The 24291-nt window shown below is 43.8% G+C and overlaps 1 protein-coding gene across 6 annotated transcripts in view; it reads left to right on the plus strand.

Moving 5' to 3' along the window:
• Positions 1-22490, plus strand: part of Tnrc6b (trinucleotide repeat containing adaptor 6B) — a 218455-nt gene extending 195965 nt beyond the window's left edge. For all 6 annotated transcript variants that reach the window (XM_029469458.1, XM_021182978.2, XM_029469460.1 and 3 more), the window contains 8 exons: positions 5201-5338; positions 9018-9194; positions 10281-10427; positions 10854-10949; positions 14844-15068; positions 15469-15539; positions 18900-19039; positions 20363-22490. In XM_029469458.1, coding sequence (XP_029325318.1) covers positions 5201-5338; positions 9018-9194; positions 10281-10427; positions 10854-10949; positions 14844-15068; positions 15469-15539; positions 18900-19039; positions 20363-20750 — 1382 coding nt within the window. In that variant the 3' untranslated portion in view covers positions 20751-22490. The remainder of the gene's footprint in view (positions 1-5200; positions 5339-9017; positions 9195-10280; positions 10428-10853; positions 10950-14843; positions 15069-15468; positions 15540-18899; positions 19040-20362) is intronic.
• The last annotated feature ends 1801 nt before the right edge of the window (positions 22491-24291 follow it).

A 24291-nucleotide genomic window follows, 5' to 3' on the forward strand; every position in this document is an offset into this window, starting at 1 on the left:
AAAAAAAAAAAAAATATATATTAAATATTAACGGTAAAGATCACAAAAAAATACTGAGCATGATGATGCATGCCTTTAATGCCAGCCTGGTCTGTATAGCAAGCTCCAGGACAGCCAGGACTACATGAAGAACAAACAAGCAAAAAAAAAAAAACAAATGCTTTAGGCTTTCTGATGCTGAGTATTTTAAATTATATGCAGAGCCAGGCGGTGGTGGCGCACGCCTTTAACCCCAGCACTTGGGAGGCAGAGGCAGGAGGGTCAGGAGCTACATGAGATCCATTTCTTTTTTTTAAGATTTATTTATTTATTTATTATATGTAAGACACTGTAGCTGTCTTCAGACACTCCAGAAGAGGAGTCAGATCTCACTATGGATGGTTGTGAGCCACCATGTGGTTGCTGGGATTTGAACTTAAGACCTTCGGAAGAGCAGTCAGGTGCTCTTACCCACTGAGCCATCTCACCAGCCCGAGATCCTTTTCAAAAACAAACAAACAAACAAAAAAAAAAAAAAATAGGACTGACAAGATGGCTCAGCAGGTAAAGTCACTTGCCACCCCTACTGCCCTAAGTGTAACCACTGTCTGACTCAGACGGTACAAAGAGATAATCAACTCCTGCATCCTCGGACCACACACATGCAAGGTGTGCAGGCACCTGTACACCATGATGAATCCATGAATGATGGCTGTTTAATCCTCACTGCCTTTTCTGAAATAAATAGTTTCTAATTCTATGCTTTAAGCAAAATTTAAAATATTCCTAGTTGGATTTTCGGGTGATAATGACCCATCTACAGTTTGTGTTGCATTCTCAGTCCAGAGGGAAGGGCCTATGTTGCGGTAAATCTCCAACCAAATATTCCCCGGCAATGAAAGCCCGACTCAGTATGAATACATACTGTATGCCTAGATTGGGCAGATCTACCACTACACTGCCCTCTTGCACATCTATGAGACCCCTTAGAACTTGTGGATTCTCCAGGCCCAGTGCTTCTGCTCAGCTTTTCTCCCTCTTCCATTTTCTCCTTCTCTCTCTCACCTTCTTCTCCACCTTTCCTTTATCTGCCTAGTCATCAGCTCTCCTTTATTTTACAAATTAAGGTGGGAAGCAGGTTTACAGGAAATCACCTTAGTGCTGACTCATTCCCTGTTCAAAGCCACTCACTGGAGAACAAAATTAACATCAAATATAATTAGCCCCAGGGCTATCCACAACATTTCCCCCTTTCTGTCCAATTAAAAGACTATTTTATCTCAGATATAATTGAACATAACTATTACTATTTTGTAATTTACAAAGTACGAGAGACCTAACACCCAGTCCATCATGTTTGTTAATTAAACAGAACCTCTGTCATCTATCCTTACTTAAAAGACTTATAATTCTACATCTGGTTATGTCTTGGCTTTAGATTGAATGCCATCTGAAAACCATCCTCTCAAAACTGTTCCTCTCAAAATAGAAAGCCTAGGTTGGCTAGGAAACTGTGTAGTTTTTCAACCCCATCAGAAATCCAAGAACAACTGATATTAACTGAAAATATATAGGAAGCCTAACACAGCTTCCAAAACTTAGCCAATCCATAAAGACGACTGATCACGTGGACAGTCCCTTACTTCAGCATGTTGGAGCATCAGCCTTCAGCCTGCTGGCCAGGGTCATCTGACAGACTTAGAGAAACAGGAATATTAAGGACTAGCCTACTCTGTCTTGGCAGAATCAAGCTGTCCTAACTTGTAACTGTGTCCTTTCTTTGGACAGTATGATGTCTGTAGATGAATGAGGCAGTTCTTGCCTAGTGGCTGTTTCTCCACAACTGGAGTAACTCAAAGATGCTCAGTTTCTTCTTTGAATCCAAGACAGGGAAAGCTGTGAGGAGCAGACTGGTCTCAGCAACAAGTGAATAAATAATAAATAATAAATAATCATTAAACATTCTGTGGACTTCTGACTTTTTTGAAAGCCGACTATCTTTGTGAAGTAATCTAGACTGTTCTCTGTTACCTACTCAGCCATTTCTAATTAAAATAACTGAAAAGTCCCTAACAATAAACTCAGAGCCATGAATTTCCTATTTGGCCCTTAACTCACAGGCTTAAACATCTCAACCCCCCCCCCAAAAAAAAAACAGCACCACCCCAAAATATGGTTTCTAAGTAAAATTCCCTCCTTAAGTTTCAGATTTATCTAATTTTATTTAAATGTTTATTTAATGTATTGTTAATATTAAACTATTTGTAATATTTATATACTAAGCCAATCGAAGGGTAGAGCTGTACATTATGGAAATTATGAAGATGAAAGTATGGCCACCAAGATGGTGAAGTGACTAGAAGTGCTGCCAGCCCACCTGGCAATCTGCATTGTTCCCTGGGACCTCCAGGTGGTAGTACAGAACAGACTCAGTTGGTTCTCTCTTACCCTCTCCCTCTCTTTCTTACTTCCTGTCCCTCCTTCCCTTTCTATATCATACACTCACACACATTTTCTCTGTCTAAGTGTATAATTTTTAAATTTTTAATGAAAGCAGAGAAATTTGTGTCCATAATCAAATACCAGTTGTGTTGGGCTCACTTTGTGGGTGACAGTTTCTCTTACAGTTATGGTGAAACAGTAGATTCTTGTATGTATTTATCTTCAGTATTGGTGGCGTCGCCCAAGATCTTACACTTGCAGTCAGATACTCTCACTTTCTAATCTATAGTGAACTGAATGGAGAATCTAAGAACGGGAGTGAAGACAGTTAGCTTAAGGACAAGTTAATTTGAGAGAGTTTCCTCCAGGATAAATGAGCCTGACCAAATGGTAATGGTGCAGTGCTGTGGGCAGAGGCAGGAAGGGATGATTCTGGCAGATGATAAGGGAGGTTGGTAATGGTGCAGTGCTGTGGGCAGAGGCAGGAAGGGATGATTCTGGCAGATGAGGGAGGTAAAGGGTTGTATTTGCAAGGGTGACAAGAAGTAAGAGGCGAAAGGAGTCCCAGGCAAGAACTGGACCAGGTCTTATCTCCACTGTACCTCGGCCTCTAATACAGGGACAGGCTTGAATTAGACTCTTTATAAATATTCATTAAGCTGAACTCAGTTGCCTCTTTGACCAGGTTTAAGGCTCTGTGTGTCAGTTGGAGAATCAGAAGAAAGCTACCATGGACTAAGGAAGTTTGGTCTTGATGAGTTCACAAGTAGGTAGAGGTCACCTGAGTGCAGCCATTAGGGCATGGTCCACATCCCAGTGCCATACCACTTACTACATGACAGCAAGAGGAGTCCTTGCTGGTGAGTTTGGTGCCTTGGCACGCCGAGCAAGCACAGGGCTGTGGACTCCATGCAGTCCCCCACGTGCCTGTCCTCACTAGGCTTTTCTTTACAGCCCTGGGTTAGAGGATGGACCTTCCCAGGGCTTGTTGAATCTCATGTGCTTACTCTGTGATGGCATTGTGCTGGCACAGACGTCCCATTTAAGCTTGGTGCGATCTGCTCAGTTCTTCCCTTTTCTACACTTGATGAGTCACAGAAAAACTCAACAGCTTAAATTAAATATCATTAATTTGCTGAGTTAAAAGACAGTTTAGAACAACTTCAAAGAAAAGGATTATATGAGGACAGCCTTCTGCTCTCCTTACCAATCCTCATGTCTTTTGTTATCCTTGCCAAAAGCCATCCTTCCAGAAGCCTGCAGCTGCTCACCTTCACTACTTTCCTTTCAGAGGCAGAAGTGTCATGTGTTTAGGCCACAAGGACTCTCAGACAACCCTCTGCCTCCCAGTGCCTCTGGTCTCCAGGCTCATTTTCTTTCCATTGTTGAAGATGAGTTTGGTGGGATGATTATCTAATCTCCAGGCTGGAGAGCTGGCCCAGAGTGCAGATTGCTCTTAGAGAGCACCTGAGGCTGAGTCCCAGCACCCAGAGCCAGCAGCACTTCAGCTTCAGGTCTCACACACTTTCTATGGCCTGTGCAGGCACTTAGACCCACACACAGATAAATGCAGTTAAAAATTAAAAAAAAATTTAAAGCTCAATTCTACTTACCACCCTTACCCTCCAACCAACCAGCTAGGCTAGTAATTTCAGTTATAAATGTGTATCTTCATAGAAATAAGTATCATTTTAGATGAAGGGAAAGTTTCAGATCCCCACGCCACCCCACCCCTGTCTGTGCATGAGTAAAACTAAGCCAGACAGTAGGATAAACCCTCAGGGGAAGCAGACCATGACGTGGGCCTCGTAGGACTTGGATCAGTAGAGCTTGAGGGAGAACCAGTCTAAGGCATCCTTTTACACTGGAAAGCAAGTGGCAACAGCTGGGCTGAGGCCTGACTGGAACCCCAAAGCCTGTTGACTGAGGTGGAATGGGGACTAGTGTTTGTCCCCACTCACCCACAGTCCCTTATCCCCAGACTCCTGTGGCTATGTAGACCCATTTTGTTGGTTGGCTTTAATCTGCAACTTACCTGTTTTGAGAGTTCATTTGAAAACTGTGTTATACCCAGGGGAGAACAGGTGACTAGCCCTGTGATACTGTGCTGGCAAGACTCTCAGGTTGTATGTGGCTTTTAGTTCTCTGGTGCTCCGTAGTAGTGGGAGAACCTGATGCTTGGGGCTCACAGCACTGTGAATTCAGAATCTCTCTCTTTTAAAAAAAAAAAAAAAAAAAAAGCTTCCTGTACCTTTGAGGGTGTTCCTCTCTGTGCGGAAAAAACTGCTCCCTCTCCCTCCCTTTCCTCCTCCCCTACCCCCCCCCCATACTACATTGGAGTATCAGTGGGCTTCTTGCCCTTCTCTAGGCACAGCTGAATGTCACGAGTCAGACCTTGTACTGGCTCCTAAACCATAGATGGTGAGGTTCCTTTGTGTAGCCTTTCCTCTCTCCCACTGGAATCCATAACAACTCATTCTCCCATGTTGGTGTCAGATGTGGTCAGAGAATGGTTGAATCCCCCTAATTGTCTGGCACAAATGATTGCTTAGAAAAATGTGGGTGCAGGTAAGCACTGAGATATACCTAATTAGATGACCCATTTTCATGCCATAAAAAAGAGACAACAGTTTTTAATCCAGAAGGACCCAGAATTAGAGTTTTGAATCAAGCGGCTGTTTCTGTATAGAGACTATGTCAAAAGGCATCCTTGGGCTCCTCCTCGAGTATTTAGTTTCTGATGGAAGAAACGTATAGACATGTTGTGATCTCTTTGCAGGCTTCAGCTCTGGTGGCATGGACTATGGTATGGTTGGTGGCAAGGAGGCTGGGACCGAGTCTCGCTTCAAACAGTGGACCTCGATGATGGAAGGGCTGCCATCTGTGGCCACACAAGAAGCCACCATGCACAAAAACGGTGAGAGAGCAGCCTCATGTTAGTAGCAGAAACTTCTGATCCCTACTCAGGCCTTGACCAAGTACCCTGCATGTTTTGTTGGCTTTTGTATGTGTGTTTGTGTTTCCTTTTTGAGACTGGGTCTTTCTCTGTATTCTAGGCTGGCCTGGAACTCCCAGAAACCTGCTACCTCGGCCTCCATAGTGCAGACATTAAGGCATGTCCCACCACACTTTTAAGGCAATATCTCAGGCAGGCTTAGTATGTAATCCCACCACTCAGGAGGCAGAGGCAGGTGGATCTCTCTGAGTTCAAGTCAAGCAAATTCCAGACCAACATAAAGAGACCCTGTCCCTCCCAGAAATGTTATTTAGTTAAGTAAAAGAATAACTGCACTGTCTTGTAGCCCATACTGCCTTGAACTCAAAAAGTTTTGTTGCCTTCATCTCCTATGTCCTGAGATTAACAGTGTATACTACCATGCCTTCTTTTATGATTTTTTAACTCTTATATGTATGCATATTTTGTGTATGTCTGTGCAGCACATGCATGCAATACCCTCAGAGGCCAAGAGAGTGTGTTGGACTGCTGGGAACTGCAGTTAAGCACCATGTGGGTGCTGGGAAGCAAACCTATGTTCTATAGAAGAGCGGTCAGTGCCCTTAAGTACTGAGCCATCTCTATAGCCTTCCCTTTTGTGAATTTTTATTTATTTATTCTTTAAGCACAAATCTTTAGCTTTTGGTAATGAGTCTCTTGGTTATTTTTCCTAAGTTTTATGATCACCTATCAGAGGAGGGCTTGGCTTAATTCATCTTTCAAGGCATTTAAAGGGTTCTAATTAAGGCTGGCATAACGTCCCACTTCCCATGGGATTGAGAATAGTTACTGTGCACCCATAAGATTAAAGCCCTGTTTAAGTGTCTTAAGAGAACATGGGAGGCAGAGGCAGGGTGATTTCTGAGTTCGAGGCCAGGCTGGTCTACAAAGTGAGTTCCAGGACAGCCAGGGCTACACAGAGAAACCCTGTCTCAAAAAACCAAAAGAGAGAGAGAACAGAATCCTCTTGCTAAGGTGTTGGTTGGTTTCGTTAGCTGAGAATTTGTGGTCCGTGCTAATCTCAAATTCCTGGCTCTGTGCTTTTTGGGAGCTCAGAGATCAGTATCAGATTTTTTTTTTTTTTTTTTTTTTTTTCGAGACAGGGTTTCTCTGTGTAACCCTGGCTGTCCTGGNACTCACTTTGTAGACCAGGCTGGCCTCGAACTCAGAAATCCGCCTGCCTCTGCCTCCCGAGTGCTGGGATTAAAGGCGTGCGCCACCACGCCCGGCTCAGTATCAGATTTTTAAAAACTCCTGCCCTAACCTGGGTATTGTTGTGCATGCAAGTTGCTATACTTAGTTCAAGGTTGTATTGGGAAGATAGAGTGAAACCCTGTCTCAGAAAAAGAAGAAAGATTCCCTAAGCTTCAGAAGATTGCTAGTAGATGAGAATTCTTTTTGTTTGTTTGGTTGGTTGGTTTTTTTGTTTTTTGTTTTCAAGACAGGGTTTCTCTGTATAGCCCTGGCTGTCCTGGAACTTACTCTGTAGACCAGGCTGGCCTCGAACTCAGAAATCACCCTGCCTCTACCTCCCATGTTCTCTTAAGACACTTAAATAGGGCTTTAATCTTATGGGTGCAAAACTAATAGCTAATAACTGCCTGCCTCTGCCTCCCAAGTGCTAGGATTAAAGGTGTGCGCCACCATGCCTGGCATAGATGAGAATTCTTAAGGTTTGAACTTTGTTCAGAGCCCCTTGTTCTCTGTGAGTTAGTGTCCCTCCAGACAGCATCTGAGTCATACTGTGAGTGTGGATTAGCCTTGCCTGTCCATTATTTCTTTTCAGAGTTTCTTCATTTCCCTAGAAAACAGATAAGAAGTCTAGCCCTTCTTCCAGCCTTCAGTGCAGTGCTTGTTTCATTTGTCAATATTTCATTTGGATTCAGAGTTGTCTCCATGAGAATCAATATAGATAAGTGTCTGGTGTTCCTGCTGCAGAGCCTCAGCAGGCTTAACCCAGCCAGCTCATTCAGGTTTCCGTTATAAACCCTCTTTAATAAGCCCATTATAAAACTTCTTTAATAACCCCATGCAGAGACTGGGAAAGAAGCCACCCAGAGCTCTCTGCCTGTTCCATTAAGCATGATCAAAATCAAGAATAATTTACTGAAATTATAAAGACTGTTTGTTTTATGGACTGAGTAACCCCCTAGTCTTGGGTCATCCATAGCTCTGGGCACTTTAATAACTTCCTCAGCCTAATGATTTGCCAGGTCTGGATAATAAATATAAATAAAATGGCATGCTAAAAGATACCTCAGTACAGTATCCTCTTTCCTTATCAGAGAATGTAGATCATGTTTTCCCCATTTCCTTGGCAATCCCCAAGACAATTGAGCATTTCATTCTGCACTCCCTCACTGTGCTGTACCTCAGGGTGTGAGCCACACTGTCCACAGAAAAGCAAATGTCCTCTTAGCAAAGGATGGAGACACTGATAATATTCCTTTAGTCTAAACCAGATTGCTTACTCAGTATTTATATAAGCGTTTTATTATCCTGAAAATCATTCTAGTGCTCACGATTCACCACTCTAAGACTATGCTCAAATTAAAGTAAAAAATTATGGCTTTCAACTTTTCCTCCATGAAAATGCTTCAAGGAGGTACTAACAAAGCCACAGGAATACCCTGGGGAACACAGTGACAGAGGATTTTCTCTTCTCTGTATGTGAGGCCCTGGGCTCAGAAATGCAGAGTTCATTGCTGGCGTGCTGGCAAAGACCTTGTGCAGGAATTCCACTTCATTGCCTTGGAATTTAAAGCAATTGCAGATGGCTTTCTCTCCAGTGGACTCTGCACACTGCCAATTCCAGATAACCCAAGCTCAACCAGCCTTTAAGAGCTGGGGTAAGAAGCATCAATAGAAAGATCACTAAAAACTGCCCAAGACTCTAAATTTGTTCAGTTTTTCTCATTTCCTACTTTTGAATAATTAGCTTAGAAACCTCTTAGATACTGTGCTTTGTACTTCTGTATATGTTTCACTGATTTTATAGGACTATAGAATTTCAGATTGAAAGGGCTTTTCTAGAATGAGAACACTCGTGTGGGCTTAGGTGAGAAATGGAGAAGCTCAGAGAGGTGAGGAGTCATCACGGCCAGGCTTCTATTAATGGTTGCCCAAAGTTCTTTTTTTTTTTTTTTAAAGATTTATTTATTTATTATATGTAAGTACACTGTAGCTGTCTTCAGACACTCCAGAAGAGGGCACCAGATCTCATTACGGATGGTTGTGAGCCACCATGTGGTTGCTGGGATTTGAACTCTGGACCTTCGGAAGAGCAGTCGGGTGCTCTTACCCACTGAGCCATCTCACCAGCCCTTTTTTTTTTTTTTTTCCCAAAGTTCTTTATTCCTATGTATGTGAGTGGTTTTTAGTTTTTGTGTATGTCTGTGCACATGTGCATGCCTATTCCCAACACAGGTCATAAGAGGGCATCAGACCCCCTGGAACTGGTGTTACAGACAGCTGGGAGCTGCCATGTAGGGTGTTGGAATCAAACCTGGGCCCTCTGAAGAACAGCCAGTGGTCTGAACTTTTGAGCCAACTCTCTACCCCTGGCGCTCTCTCTTAGTCAATTATGTCTTTCTTTTCTCAGGCGCTATAGTGGCCCCTGGTAAGACCCGAGGAGGTTCACCATACAACCAGTTTGATATAATCCCAGGTGACACACTGGGTGGCCATACGGGTCCTGCTGGTGATAGCTGGTTACCTGCCAAATCTCCACCGACTAATAAAATCGGAAGTAAATCCAGCAATGCCAGTTGGCCTCCAGGTATTGTTCATAAACTGCCTTTCCTAGAATAGTTCAATGACATTCCGGCTCTGAACACACCTCTTGTGCAGCTCACTGTACTGAGGAAGGCCCATGCTTTCTTTCTGCATTTAGTAGCTACTGTCTGATAAAGGTAAGGCATGAACCTTGAGACGTGTGCTACGGCAAAAGTAAAGTTCTTCAAGAAACGTGGAGTTAAGGAGAAAGGAGGTGGCCTTGTAGCTAGGATTTGGCATTTATCCTGTATGTAGAGTACCTTGGAAGATTAGCTCTTTTAAAGTGGCATTGAATTGATTGACATGCTCATCAGTCAGATCCGACGTTTATCTGTCTCCCCAGGTACACGGTGATGAGTTTGGTAAGACTCACCTCTCTCTTCTTCTCCCTTCCTTGCTCTCTCCTTCCTCTGTCCCCTCCCTGTCTCTATATTCTGTTTTCAATATAGAAAATTTAATAAAAGTCAGTAATTTTCCTTCTCTTCACATATAATTCTGACATTAATGTATATAACTACATTTTATTAGTGTGAAATGAAATAATGCCTCTTGTTCATATAATACAATTATACATATAGTACAGTCTTCTCAACACAATTAGAGGTTAATATTACATGTAGCTTTAAATATAGCTTTAACCGATCAATAAACACAGGATAAGCCTTCATTATATAGTCTATGTTTTCTCATGAACACTTAAATTATTCCCAGCTATCCCCAGACAGACTGAGAAATAATGGTCACTTATTATATTTCATTTTATTATGGCCTTGCTTCCTTAGGCCACACGTACTTTTCCTTACAACCTGGCTTCCTCTAATATCATGTATGGAGCAATGTATGATCCAGTGCACACAGAGAAGTGAATGAACAGACAGTATGCTAATAGACATGCTACTGACAAGAGTGTTTGTTCATGGTAAATTTTATTTCATGATGAAAATCTGATGCATAGTAGATTTCATTGTTTAAACTTTTCATGGGACCATGTTTTTTTCTACTAAACAGTTATTTTAACATAATAATAAAATAGTAAATGTTTAAGTTGTTTTTAACACTCTCCTATCCCTATCATTTCTTCTTATCACAGAATTCCAACCAGGAGTGCCATGGAAAGGTATCCAAAATATTGACCCTGAATCTGACCCCTATGTCACCCCAGGAAGTGTGCTAGGGGGTACAACCACATCTCCCATTGTAGATACTGACCACCAACTGCTGCGGGATAACACCACAGGTAAGTGCGGGCTGCAGGCTGCATGTAATACTACCCAGCGTTGTCATAGTTATTCGCCTGTGGCCTTGTTTCTATTTGTAATACCTGATAATTTAAGCAGAAAATAGAAGCATATTTTTTTATATGTGTATTGTTTGGTTACATTTTGTTTTTCCTTCCATTTGAGTTTAAATAAAAACACTTGCCGGGCGTGGTGACACACACCTTTAATCCTAGCACTTGGGAGGCAGAGGCAGGTGGATTTCTGAGTTCGAGGCCAGCCTGGTCTACAAAGTGAGTTCCAGGACAGCCAGGGCTACACAGAGAAACCCTGTCTCAAAAAAACAAAAAAAAAAAGAAAGAAAGAAAGAAAAAAATTACAAAGTTTCCCTGGTTATACTGACATTTGTCTCTAATATTTTCTTCCTCTTCCTCTTTTGTTACAAGGGTCTAATTCTTCCCTCAACACCTCGCTGCCTTCACCTGGTGCCTGGCCCTACAGTGCCTCTGACAACTCCTTTACCAACGTTCATAGCACTTCAGGTACTCGGTGGCGTTTCCCCTCTTGCTTAGCAGCTGACTGTGAGGCTCCTCTTTCTTACTAGCATTTACTTTCTAAGGGGTACCACTTAAGGATGGGAAACACCTAAGTCAGCACAGATGGACACACAACCTTTCTTTGCATTCAGCATCTACTGGACTCACAGAGATAGGATAGGTAACACAGGACTATATTGGACCAAGGCCAGTGGGAATAGAATCTCTCATAACTGCAGTTCTTCAGAGGGCAGAGCCCATGACCTGATGACCAAATGTTTCTGTTAACTAGCCAGCCAAGAAACCAAGGGCTATACAGAGAGCCATTTCAACCCATATTAACATTGAGGCAGCCCGTGGTAGCTCACCGACCTAAATCTGACCTAGAGACATAATGACGGTAAAAGGCAGAGTAAAAGAGAGGACCTTGGTTAATTTGCCAATAGTACTTGTTGAGTTCCTATGGTTGGTTGGTTGGTTTTTGCATTTATTTGCTTATTGAGACCTAAGAAGGAATAGAAAAGTTAATAGGAGCTGGAGAGATGGTTTGGTGGGTAAAATGCTATGCAAACATGGAGACCTAAGTTCAGTCCCCATGCCCACATTTAAAAAAAAAAAAAAAAATCAGGCACAACTGGGCATACCTTTAATCCCAGCACTCAGGAGACAGAGATAGGTATGTAGCTCCACCCTATCTCAAAAGAGAAAATGATGGCATACAAGTGTAACGCCAGTGCTGGGGAGGCAGAGACAAAAAGATCCCTGGGCCTTGCTAGCTAGCCAGTCCCTCCAGCCCACCAGAGCTACAAGCCAAGGGAGAGACACCTCCCCACCCTTACCCCCTCCACCCCCACCACACACACTCACATATTTTTGTTAGTTATTTGGAAATTTCATACAATGCACCCTGATCATAGTTGATTCCTATTTCTCCCAGGTCTACCCTCTCTCCCTTGCACTACTACCACACCTGGCATCACTTCTCCATCTCTGCTCTCTCTAGCACTCTAAGCTCAGGTTGACCCACTCAGCTGCTGCTGCTGCTGCTCTTGGTGATCATCCCATGGCACTGGCATATCTTATACACTGGGGTCTGCTGCAGCTAGACTTCACCCATAGCCTCTCATAGGCTCTCTTCATGGTGTCAAGCCTCAACTCCTTTATACTACCCCTTAAGTCCTGGGCCACCAACTGCAACTAAGGCTACATCTTTACCATTGGCCTTCCCTGGCCGCTCACAGTGCCAAGCCTCAGCAGTTCTTCATGATGCCTTCAAGTCTTCAAAACCAGTACCAGGGTGACTCTTACATATTACCAAGTCCAGCCACACAGCACGAGGTACAACCTTGGCTATCTCTGGAACACAGCTGTTTGTGCTCTCAGAAAATACTTCCCAGAAGATTTCACCTCAGCAATGCTGGTCTCTTCTTAATCACTGCTAATTTCTTAGCTCCAGCTAACCAGCAGTTGTCCCAGGAGACCCTTGTATTTTTCACTCTAAAGCCAGAGCTACATGGCCAAAGCTGCCGTTTTCTGCTGCTTACTGGGGCTAAAACATTCCCCTTCCCACCCCTCTCCAACCCCTCTGTTTCTGTTTTCTGACTCCCTCTCTCTGCCTGATTGACCTTGAACTCAGAGATCTGCATGCCTGTCTCCTGAGCACTGGGATTAAAGGTGTGGTCCACCAAGGCTGGATTTAAGATTTTCCTCACCTAGAACTTGCTCTGTCTCAGGCTGGCCTGAACTCAGAGATCTGCTTGGCTTTATCTCCTGGGATTAAAGGTGTGCACCACTATGCCTTGATCAAAATTTAGCTGGGTAGGATCTTGCCCCAAAGTCCCACTCACTTAATTCAATTTAATCTCCTTGAACACAGGATTCTGCTCCATTTCACTTCTTGGTGCCCTTTAATACTCAAACCATATATATTAGATGTTTCCTTTCTGCGCTTACTACGCTTGTTCAATATGTTCTTCATGAGTCTTAACCAGAGAATAAAGTTTCTGCTGAGCTTTTTTGAGACGTCCTTTGTCAATGCAATTAATATAAATTTCACTACCTTAGCCTCAAGTAGACTCTTCAGACTAGTGCAAAAAGCAGCCATATTCTTCACCATAAAACCAGTCTCCAGGCCACACACTGAAATTCTCCTCTGAAACCTCATGGGCCAGGTCTGCACAGTTCAAACCACTCTCAGCAACAAAGTCGTCCATATTCCTACTAGAGAGCCCATTAAGCCCCATTTAAAGCATTCCACCACTTTCTGAATCCATCTACATTCTTCTCAGGCCTATCACAGCAATACCCCAGTCCCTGGTACCAACTTCTGTCTTAGTTAGGGTTTTACTGCTGTGAACAGACACCATGACCATGGCAAGTCTTAAAAATGACAACATTTAATTGGGGCTGACTTACAAGTTCAGAGGTTCAGTCCATTATCATCAAGGTGGCTGCATGGCAGCATCCAGACAGGCATGGTGCATGCAGAGCCACGAGTTTACATCTTCATCTGAAGGCTCCTAGTGGAAGACTGACTTCCAGGCAGCTAGGATGAAGGTCTTAAGGCCACGCCCACAGTGACACGCCTACTCCAACAAGGCCACACCTCCTCTCCTAATGGTGCGACTTCCTGAGACAAGCATATACAAACCATCACAGTGTTTTTCACCACATTTTCTCTCTCCCTTACTCCCTGGACCCCAGGCCCTGTCTCTCCACAGATGAAAATCATATTTTTCATCTCCACTCCTCTTGGTCCACTCTCACCCTAGGTTTTGTTTTGTTTTTGAAGACAAAGTTTCTTTGTGTAGCTCTGGCTGTCCTAGAACTCATTCTATAGACTAGGCTGGCCTCTAACTCAGAGATACATCTGCTTCTGCTGGGATTAAAGGTATGGCCCACCTCCACCAGGCAATTTATCTTTTCTTTTCCTCTCCTCTCTTTTTATTTGGGGGGAGGGGGGGTTGCAACTCTACTGCAGCTTGCTTAGCCACGCTCCATGAAAATTCTAAAGGGATGTACTCTCACACGGAGCATATATTGAGCCTGAATTTCCTTTTCCCTGCTTTCCTGAGCCTGTCCCTATATGTGTTGTTACCAAGGTTACTTATTCTGTCTCCCTCTGAACCAGAGGCTCCACAAGATAATTACCTATAGTCTGTCCAGTGACTGAAGCTTAGTAAGAAGTAGTGATCATTTGATGGTTTTTTTAGATTTATTTATTGCTGTGTAGACAGACAGACAGACAGACAGACAGAGTCTGCGTGTATGTGTACTATATACTTGTCTGGTGCTCACAGATGACAAAAGAAAGTACGGGACCCCCTGGAGTTTGGAATGGTTGTGAACTACTCTGTAGGTGATGGAAATTGAACCCAGATCCTTTGCAAGAACAAAGCCATGGCTCCCAGCCTTATTGGTTATATTTAAAATCGATGTTGGTGTCTAATGTATCAAGGCACAAGCAATACATAGTTTTCTAGTGGTTCAGTGCTTGCGAGGGGAGTCAGTGAGCATTTATAGAGTACTCTAGTTCCGTTGGTGTTAACATTGTAGCCCTGTCTTCTTCTCGTGTTTACCCAAAAAGGAAGTAGGAGATTAGTTATATTACTGAATTTTCAATTCACAACATGATTTATCAGTTTAGAGTCATTTTTAAAATTTTACATTCAGCATGCTCAGAGGAAATTTATTTTCATACTGCTGCTATTAAAATGTATGCTTCCTGCTACTTTTTTTTTTTTTTGAAACAAAGTACAAGGAGCCCAGGGTTACCTCATCCTTAACACTGTGACTTTATAAAATATAAATATACTTGTGTTTATAAACAAACAGAATTTGTGTCTGTTGGTGGGCAGATGCCCATCTAACCCTAACTTCTTTCTAACGTTTCTCTTACAGCAAAGTTCCCTGATTATAAATCCACGTGGTCCCCAGATCCCATAGGACACAACCCCACTCATCTCTCCAATAAGATGTGGAAAAATCACATCTCCTCCAGGAACACTACACCGCTGCCCCGCCCACCTCCTGGCCTGACCAACCCCAAACCGGCATCTCCTTGGAGCAGCACAGCACCACGATCGGTCAGGGGGTGGGGGACACAGGACTCCCGGATTGCCTCGGGTGAGGATGGTCTGCTGTGGAGGAGCAGGAGCGTCTGTTTAGCACCCTGGAAGGACATGGCTAGGCCTCAGCATGGAGGAGTGTGTTGTTATCTGGTAGAGGAAAAAATCATCTTTTGACTGCAAAGTTGCAGTTAATACAGATGAAGGAACCAGGACCCCTCGAGGGCACAAGAAGTAAAAATGAGCAATTATAGAGGAAGGGGGGGGGCATTGTCCTACAAATATGCAAATTAGTTCACTGGGGTCAGGAACTAGAAAAGACCATGAAGGTCAGGATTAGGTTAAAAAAAAAAAAAAAAGAGGCCTATGGTCTGCATGGCCTGTGTGGTCCTCTGAGAGTCTGGGTTTGGGTGTGCATTAGTCTTCTCTCTCCCTCATCCTTCCCCTGTTGTCTACAGCCTCTACCTGGAGTGATGGGGGCTCTGTCCGTCCTAGTTACTGGCTGGTTCTCCACAATCTCACCCCACAGGTAACCGTGCTTTCTTGTGGATTTCTAGATAAGAGTTTGATTTTATTTAAAGAGAGAGCTGAACATATTGGCACATACCTTTAGTCTCCAGCACTTAAGGCAAAGGCAGGTAGATGTCTCGGAGTTCAAGGCCAGCCCGTTAGCAGGTTCTTAGGTTACATGGGACTCTTGTCTAAAATAAAAGGGGAGAGACAGAATGGAGGATGTTGACAGACATGAAAGCTCTTTTCTCATTGAAGTTTTTTGGTTTTTTGTTTGTTTTCATTTGTTTTGGCCCCACCCACCCCAGTGGTTTCTCTGTGTAGCCCTGGCTGTCATAGAACTCACTCTGTAGACCATGTAGACCAAGTTGGCCTTAAACTTACAGAGATCTGCCTGCCTCTCAAATGCAGAGATTGAAGGCATTTGCCACCACTGCTCGGCCATGAAAGCTCATTTATGGGACTAGAGAAATGATTCAGCAGTTAAGGAAGCTTGCTGCTAGCCGGTCGTGGTGGCGCACGCCTTTAATCCCAGCACTCGGGAGGCAGAGGCAGGCGGAGTTCTGAGTTCCAGGACAGCCAGAGCTACACAGAGAAACCCTGTCTCGAAAAACCAAAAAAAAAAAAGGAAACTTGCTGCTTAGGCAGAGCACCCAAGTTTAGTTCCCAGCACCCATAGGAGATCTGGTGTAGGAGATCTGATGCTCTCTTAGGGCCTATAAAGAAAGCTCTCTTATTTCATGGCCACTAGGCCTCACATTCACACTCATGATGCTAGAGATGAGAAGATGCTATAAAGCATCAAGAGTGGCATCATGTGGCCTGCCGATAAGACAGTGTGTTTCATAGATATGCCTGTTGGAATCTGGAACCAAATAAGACAATACATTGGAAAAAGACGTTCCCAACGGGGGCTTGGAAGATCGGTCAGTTGATAAAGTGGTAGTGTGAGGTCCTCAGATCTGTAACATACTAGTATCTGCTAGGACTCTCTGTGAGCAAATACAGTTTGCTATAAACTTATCTGCCCAGTGAACCTATTTGTGGCGAGTAAATCACAAGGTTCCTCCTATTTCTAGGCTTAAATAGTCTCTCAAAATACATAAAAGTCCCAGTTTATTTCCTTAGCTAATAGTTGACTAAACTGTAAAGTCTTGTGTGGGAGCAGGAGTGATACTGATACTGGGATCAAACCTGGGGCTCACATGCAGTAAACAAATATTCCGTGTACATCTGAACACAGCTCCAATATGAAAAATCAAATATAATAATGCTCAAAACTATATATGCCTTAGGGGGGTTGTTTGTTTGTTTTGTTTTGTTTTTTTGAGACAGGGTTTCTCTGTATAGCCCTGGTTGTCCTGGAACTCACTCTGTAGACCAGGCTGGACTCAAACTCAGAAATCCCCATGCCTCTGCCTCCCGAGTGCTAGGATTAAAGGCATATGCTACCATTGCCTGTCTGTGCCTGAGGGTTTTTTTTTGGGGGGGTGGTGGTTTTTTTTGTTTTTTGATTTTTCGAAACAGGGTTTCTCTGTATAGCCCTGGCTGTCCTGGAACTCACTTTGTAGACCAGGCTGGCCTTGAACTCAGAAATCTGCCTGCCTCTGCCTCTTGAGTGCTGGGATTAAAGGAGTGTGCCACAGCGCCCGGCTATGCCTGAGTTTTTAAGAGTTATCACACTATGTAGTGGTTATAATGTGGATAGGATGAGAGCCAATAAGAGGTACCCAGTTTTGAAATGAGCCTGGAGCCGGGCATGGTGGCGCACGCCTTTAATCCCAGCACTCGGGAAGCAGAGGCAGGCGGATTTCTGAGTTCGAGGCCAGCCTGGTCTACAAAGTGAGCTCTAGGACAGCCAGAGCTACACAGAGAAACCCTGTCTCCAAAAACCAAAAAAAAAAAAAAAAAGAGAAAGAAAAGAAAAGAGCCTGGGCATGCTAGCTAACTATTTACTCCATCCACTAAAAAAAAAAAAAGTATGCATATATTACATGTATAATAAAATTAACGTGATCCTGGCTGGGTTTGTATCAGAAAATAATTGATTTCTTTAAATATTAGAGCTGCTGGGGCTAGAGAGATGGGTTAGCAGTTAAGAGCATTGTCTGCTTTTCCAGAGGTCCTGAGTTCAATCCCCAGCAACCACATGGTGGCTCACAACCATATATAATATATAGTGTGATCTGGTGCCCTCATTTGGCATGCAGATGTACATGCAGATAGAGCACTCATACATAAAATAAATGAATATTTAGGAAAAATGTTAGAGCTGTCTTGTAAGTAGACCAGTGTTACTCCCAGTTTAAGTTGTTGGTGGAGCAAAGTGATACATGGGGCAGTGGATTTTCCATCACCAAAAATGTCTCCTGAAAAGTCATTTGTGCCATATAATGATTTATTCATGTAGGTGATGTCCCTTACTAGCGTGCCAGCAGCATTTTCTTTGATTTTGGGGGAGGAGCTAACAGGAGCTGCTGGCTTTCACCCTGGCTTCCCACTGGTGCTGAGAGTGGAACCCAGGGCCTTGTGCCTCTTACCTGCTCCACCAAGGGCTATGAAACATTCCACAGCTTTTTAAGTCTTTCCCAATCATAGCATAGCTTTTCCAACAAGGTGAAATGAAGTATTCGGATGAAGGCTTAAATGATTTTGTTGGAAAATTCATCCGGAGTAAATAGGTTTGTTCATATTACTCCTAGATTGGAGAAATTACCCATAATCCCCCATAGCCCTTGGTGAACTGGGTTAAGTGAAAAGGAGGTAAAAGTAGCTCTCCCTTTATATGTTGTCTGGGGTAGGACAGTGTTGGAGCGAGGCGTTTTAACTGCCTGGTGTTCAGGGCGCTCTTCTTGTCTGGTCTGTCTCTGTGAGAGTATTTATTGGGGAGGCAGAAAAAACAAAATCTTAGTAATGAAGTTGAGAGCTTTGCATGGTAACTTTATTTCTCATTTTCTGCCTTTTTGAGCTCTACAAATATGCACATGCTTGTTCATCTTTCTTTCTTTTTTTTTTAAATATTTATTTATTATATGTAAGTGAACTGTAGCTGTCTTAGACACTCCAGAAGAGGCATCCGATTTCGTTACGGATGGTTGTGAGCCACCATGTGGTTGCTGGGATTTGAACTCAGGACCTTTGGAAGAGCAGTCGTTGCTCTTAACCCCTGAGCCATCTCACCAGCCCCTCATCTTTCTTTAAAAAAAAAAAACAGACCATATATTAGATTTTAAGTTTTTACTTTAAGCTAATTTTATACAGAAACATCTTATTTATAAAATAGAAATAGTGGGTCTCAGTCTCATTCTCTCAGTGTCTTAGAATTTACCTTTCCCATGCCTCATCTACTTCTTAGCTCACATGTGTTGTTACCTCTTAGATTGATGGGTCAACCTTGAGAACGATCTGCATGCAGCATGGCCCACTGCTGACATTCCATCTGAATCTAACCCAGGGCACTGCCCTGATCCGATACAGCACCAAACAAGAGGCAGCCAAGGCCCAGACTGCACTGCACATGTAAGTACTGCATCCAGCATCTAGACAGGCGCACATGATTACACAAAGGCGTGTTCTGGTGCTGCTCAATTTAACAGTGACGTAAGCATGCTCAGGAGCCTCAGCTCAGTCACATACATACTTGCAAATACTGAGGTGTCGGCCTTTTCTACATTTGTTATGAAAAACATTCTAAATGCTATTGTTTTTCTTGTTAGAATCTTGCTGTTTACTGTTGCAGATGTAAATAAGAAATTTTTGGTTTTTTTAGTTGGTTGGTTGGTTGGTTTGAGACAGGGTCTCTCTATATAGACCTGGCTCTCCCAGTCCTCACTGTAGAGACCAGGCTGGCTTTGAACTCACAGAGATCCACCTGCCCCACCTTCCTAGTGCTGGGATTAAAGGTGTGCATCACTACACCCAGCCCAGAGAAGAAATTAATATCCTTGTGGGTAGCAGGGTTTTTGCATGAAGTAGACAGAGTAGGTCAGACTCTCACCAATTCTCTTTTCCACCCACTGTCAAACTGGTGGACAAAAAAGTGTAAACTCCATTTGGCCATAGCTGCCATGACAAAAATCCAGAGAGAGCACAGACAAATGATAGCAGGCCCAGCCACAAGTCCATGCTCAGACAGAATGGGGTCTGGGTGTTGGCTTGCCTGCAGTTATGAATGGGATTCTTTGCCTCATGTGGATTTAAGGAAGGAAGGGAGGGAGGAAGGGAGGGAGGGGAAGAAAGAAAGCTGACATTTTCTTCTTGCTTTTGTAAAACTTCAAATTTTTAAAAACTAGTTTAGAATCACAGCAAAATTGAGATGATGGGACAGCAACTTCCTGAGTGCTCCTTCCTGACTCCTCAGCCCACTGTCATCACTCCTACAGTTTCCAAGATCCATTAGCACCTAATTCACCAGAGTTCACAGTTCACCTTAGGGTTCTGTTCACTTTCTGGGTCACTGGTGGTGGTGGGTGTGGTGGGTGTGAACAAACAAGTGCTGATCTCCTCACCTCACACCCGTGTCTGGATCTGGCTGGATCGTTCAGGGTTGTAAGGTTGCCCTAAATATCCTCCGCTGCCTCCCTCCCTCCTTCCTTCCCTCAGGCCCTCTCTACAGGCACACGCACACGCACAGGCTGGAGACATAGCTCAGGTGTTCTTGCTTGGCATGAATAAATCCCTAGTCAGTCCCCAGTACTGCAAAAACCAAGCATGAATGCCCACACCTGTCGTCAGGCATGCAGACAACACAGTAGCAGAGGGCTGACAGCTGTACACCACCCCACCCCCACCCCCATTGCTGGTGATCCCTTGGATCACGTGACTCTCTTCTCCTTTCTCTAGGTGTGTGTTGGGAAACACTACCATCCTGGCTGAGTTTGCCACTGAGGATGAAGTCAGCCGCTTTCTGGCTCAAGCTCAGCCCCCTACACCTGCAGCAACCCCGAGTGCACCTGCCACAGGGTGGCAGTCACTGGAGACCAGCCAGAACCAAGCAGACCCCGTTGGACCTGCGCTGAACCTTTTTGGTGGGTCCACCGGGCTCGGGCAGTGGAGCAGCAGTGCTGGTGGCAGCAGTGGGGCCGATCTTGCCGGCACTTCCTTGTGGGGCCCCCCAAACTATTCTTCTAGCTTGTGGGGAGTCCCGACGGTGGAAGATCCCCATAGGATGGGCAGCCCTGCTCCTTTACTACCTGGTGACCTTCTGGGAGGAGGGTCGGATTCAATCTGAACTTAGAACTTTCAACTCTGACCTCGTGACCTTTTTTGGAACAGCAGCAGCACTAACTTGACCTTTTCGTTTTTTTTTTCAACTTGCAATAAATACATTTTTAAAAGGAAAAAAGAAAACGGAGAGAGAAAAAAGGTGGGTCATTGACAGACTGTCTGAGCACATAGTTGCCTCCCTTAAAACTTCAGTTTTTTCGTTTGGAATATGAATCCAAAAAGAGAACATATCACTCTTGAAATACTTGAATCATGAACGCCAACCTAGAAAGACAATGTGAAGCAAGTACACATACCATTTAAATTTAAACACAAAAAAATTAAAAAAATTAGTTTCTAGTTTTTCACTTTTTTCATGTTATATGGAAGTTGTTGCTAAGAAACATATATACTGAAAAAATAGCTTTTTAACTTTGTTTGCACTGGGTGTGTTTCCGTCCTTAGGTCTACCATGTTTGGGTGGGAGGGAAATTCAAAAGAATTGTTGGGGGAGGGGGGAGGGAAGACTTGACGGAGCCTCACTTTAAAAACAAAAACAAAAAAACTTTAAAAAAAAAAAAAAAAGGAAAAATTTTGTGATTGGCTGGTTGATAAATACCAGTGTGTTCTGGCACATGTAACTGCCCAGGCATGCTCGTTCTGGTATGTGTGTGCACGTGTGTTCATGTGCATTTGCGTGCATCCTTCTCTCTGTCTCTCTTTGTGTGCCTGCGTCCTGCCCTCCTCGTCCCGCCCCGCCCAGCCCCGCCCCCACCCTGATTTCTCAGAAAGCTGCATTGCTGACAGTTCCGAAGGCTGGCTGGCCGGCCATCCGCTTTTAATTATTTTTGACTATGAGAACACAGGAGCACAGGGAGCCGCTGCAACTCAAGCCACTTCTTCTGGCTGCCTTTAGATGAAGGGTGCTTTTCAGTGACAGAGCAGCAGCCAGAACGCAGGGGGGCTGGGTCCCCAGCTTCTGTCGACCCAGCTGCAGAGCAGAGCACTGCCAAGGCCAGCCAGAGGTGTGACAGAAGGCCCCTCCCTCCGAGAAGCTGCTGCTCACCTCTGTGCTGTGAAGTAAGCAGTTGCCTACCCTGCAGGCCGCTGAGCAGCAGGAGTCTAAGGACTGAGCTGGACGGTTGGCTACTTTGAGTGAGAACAGACGATTCAATAATTTTTAAATCGTGTGATGTTTTAAAAGATGAAAAACTGTTCCCACTTTGCTGTGTCATCAGGTGTGAGAATTTTTTTAAAAGGATTCAGGTAATGCAAATTCAATTACTTCTATCAGTTCTCATTATCAATGTGAGGAAGACAGTAAGTTATGAGCAGCCTCCTGGAAGCATCGCAGCGCCTCCCTCTCTGCTCCCCTCTTTCTCTCTCGCTGAGCATTACCTGTGCCAGGCCGTGGCGTGTTACAGCACCAGGCCATCACTGACAGAAACGTTTACTTAACGAATGTTCTTAAACCAGTGTGTACTTCAAGTGTCTCCCTTTGTTTCTCTGTGTTGTTTCCTGTGTATGTGGTTTTGCTTAGGCAGAAATAACTTAGCAAAGTATTGCACCTTGTTTTGGTTTTGACCTCTTTTTTTTCTTTCCTTGTAATGTTGGTTTTTTTTATTTTGGTATTTAAAGACTTTTTTAAAAAAGCATCAATGTAGTAGTTCTCTGGGCCGAACAGGAGGCAATGTTTAATCCACAGTTATCACCAATACGTATGTACTATGTTGGAATCAAAATATATCAAATTTCTTATTGTGAAGAGAGTGAAAGTAAACCCGAAGGGGATCCTCACATACTAAATAGCTGGCGGGCGGGCGGGCTGGGCGGGTGGGCGGGCGTGATGTGTGCGGGGAACATGCTAGCACTTGTGTGATATCCCAGTCTGCATTGTACTGTCTGTTCAACATGAAGTGCCGACATTCTGTACCAGCAATTACCTGCCCATTCCAACCCCTGACGGGAGCAGACCTCTGCTGTCCTCTGTGACTTGCTGCTATTGAGGACAAGGGAGTTTTTCTTTCTTTAGCATCTTCAGTGAAGGATACAACAATGCCTAATGTATTTAACTTTCAGCTTGTGTCTTTTGTGTAGGTGGGTAGAGGGGTATGGATAGGAAAAAGCAAACAGACAAAAAACCCAAAATTGCATGTAAGTGGCTTTGTAAGACAGTGAGTGGGAAATTCTGTAGTCGTCTTGGCTTACCTTGTTGGATATAAACCTACCTTCAGAGGAGGCTGACAGGGCACCATTCCCATGAGCACCTGTGCTTGCCAATCTGGGCGCCCTTGGCAGGTGGGTGGGCAAATGAGCGAGCGTGCAGTTCTGGTTTGTTCCTGCAACACCTTGTTCTCATGGACTCTGCCTTCCTCCTGCTCTCTGGTTTCCATCACCACCACCCCCTCTCACCTCTGCCCTGCAAAATGTCTCCTTCCAGCCCCACTGACTCTCAGTGTTGGAGCAGAGCTCTGTCACAGGTGATGACGTCCAGGTGAAGCGCCGCTTATATTCAGACATCTGCAGACTGAAGGCTGAACTTGAGCGTCCCCAGACTCCTGGGAGCCTGTGGGGACTGTCCACTGCCGCTCTTGGTTCATGGCCCTGCCTATCCTCTCCTCTGCCCCTGCTCCTCTTTCTGCCTGTTGGGTCCTTGACCTGCACTATGGCTTAGTTGAGTTCCTTACGATACTACGGTGAAAGCCGGGTGCTAGAGCCCCTCTTGTTTACAAGACATAAATGAGGGATTTGAAATATGTAAAAATAAACATGAGAAGCTAAAATGTTCTTCCATCATAAGCTTAAAGGGAAAAAAAAAACTAAAAACTTAAAAAAAAAAGACCAAAAAGTGTGTGTGTGTGTGTATATATATATATATATATATATATATATATGTATGTACATATATATATGCACATACACACATACATATAAATATATATTTTAGATGAAGACTAACTCTGGGAGCATTTAACAGTGTTTTTGTTTTTTATTTTTAACATTATTTTCCTGCTTTAAAAATTTGCAAGCATTCTCAGGAATTCTAGGGTAGGAAGCCAGTTTTTTGAAGATGGTTTATTTAATCGTATCTTATCCTAGATAGACAGCTGTTTCTTTCCTGTTAGTAAACTTTTACAAGTTCCTGAAACTTCAAAAAGTTTAAACAATTTTTACTTATAAAAATGTAAAAAGAAAAGTCTCCAAACGTTATTATCATTACAGGGGATCACACATTTTAAAATACATAGAAATATTTTTTAAAAATTACCAATTTAGCAGCAACAGGTAAATTCATTATCTTAACAACTGTGGGAGAAGGCTCAGCCATTCTGAGTGTTGTCACCGCCTTGCTTGACATTGTGCATGGCTTACTGGGAGAGTGACTGTTGAGCTCGTAGGAGTGACACCACACTGTTCCCTCTGTATGAGGCTGGACTGACATCTCCCCGTCATGTTTCTGTTCTCCAGTGCAGCCCTTCTTCTCCCTGGCTCTCCAGCCCCATCAATAAAAGCAAGGAATAAAGAAAGAAACAGTAGCTTAAGCAAAAGGATCGGCTCTAAACTGT

Source organism: Mus caroli, chromosome 15, assembly GCF_900094665.2.
Source record: "Mus caroli chromosome 15, CAROLI_EIJ_v1.1, whole genome shotgun sequence".
NCBI lineage: Eukaryota > Metazoa > Chordata > Mammalia > Rodentia > Muridae > Mus > Mus caroli.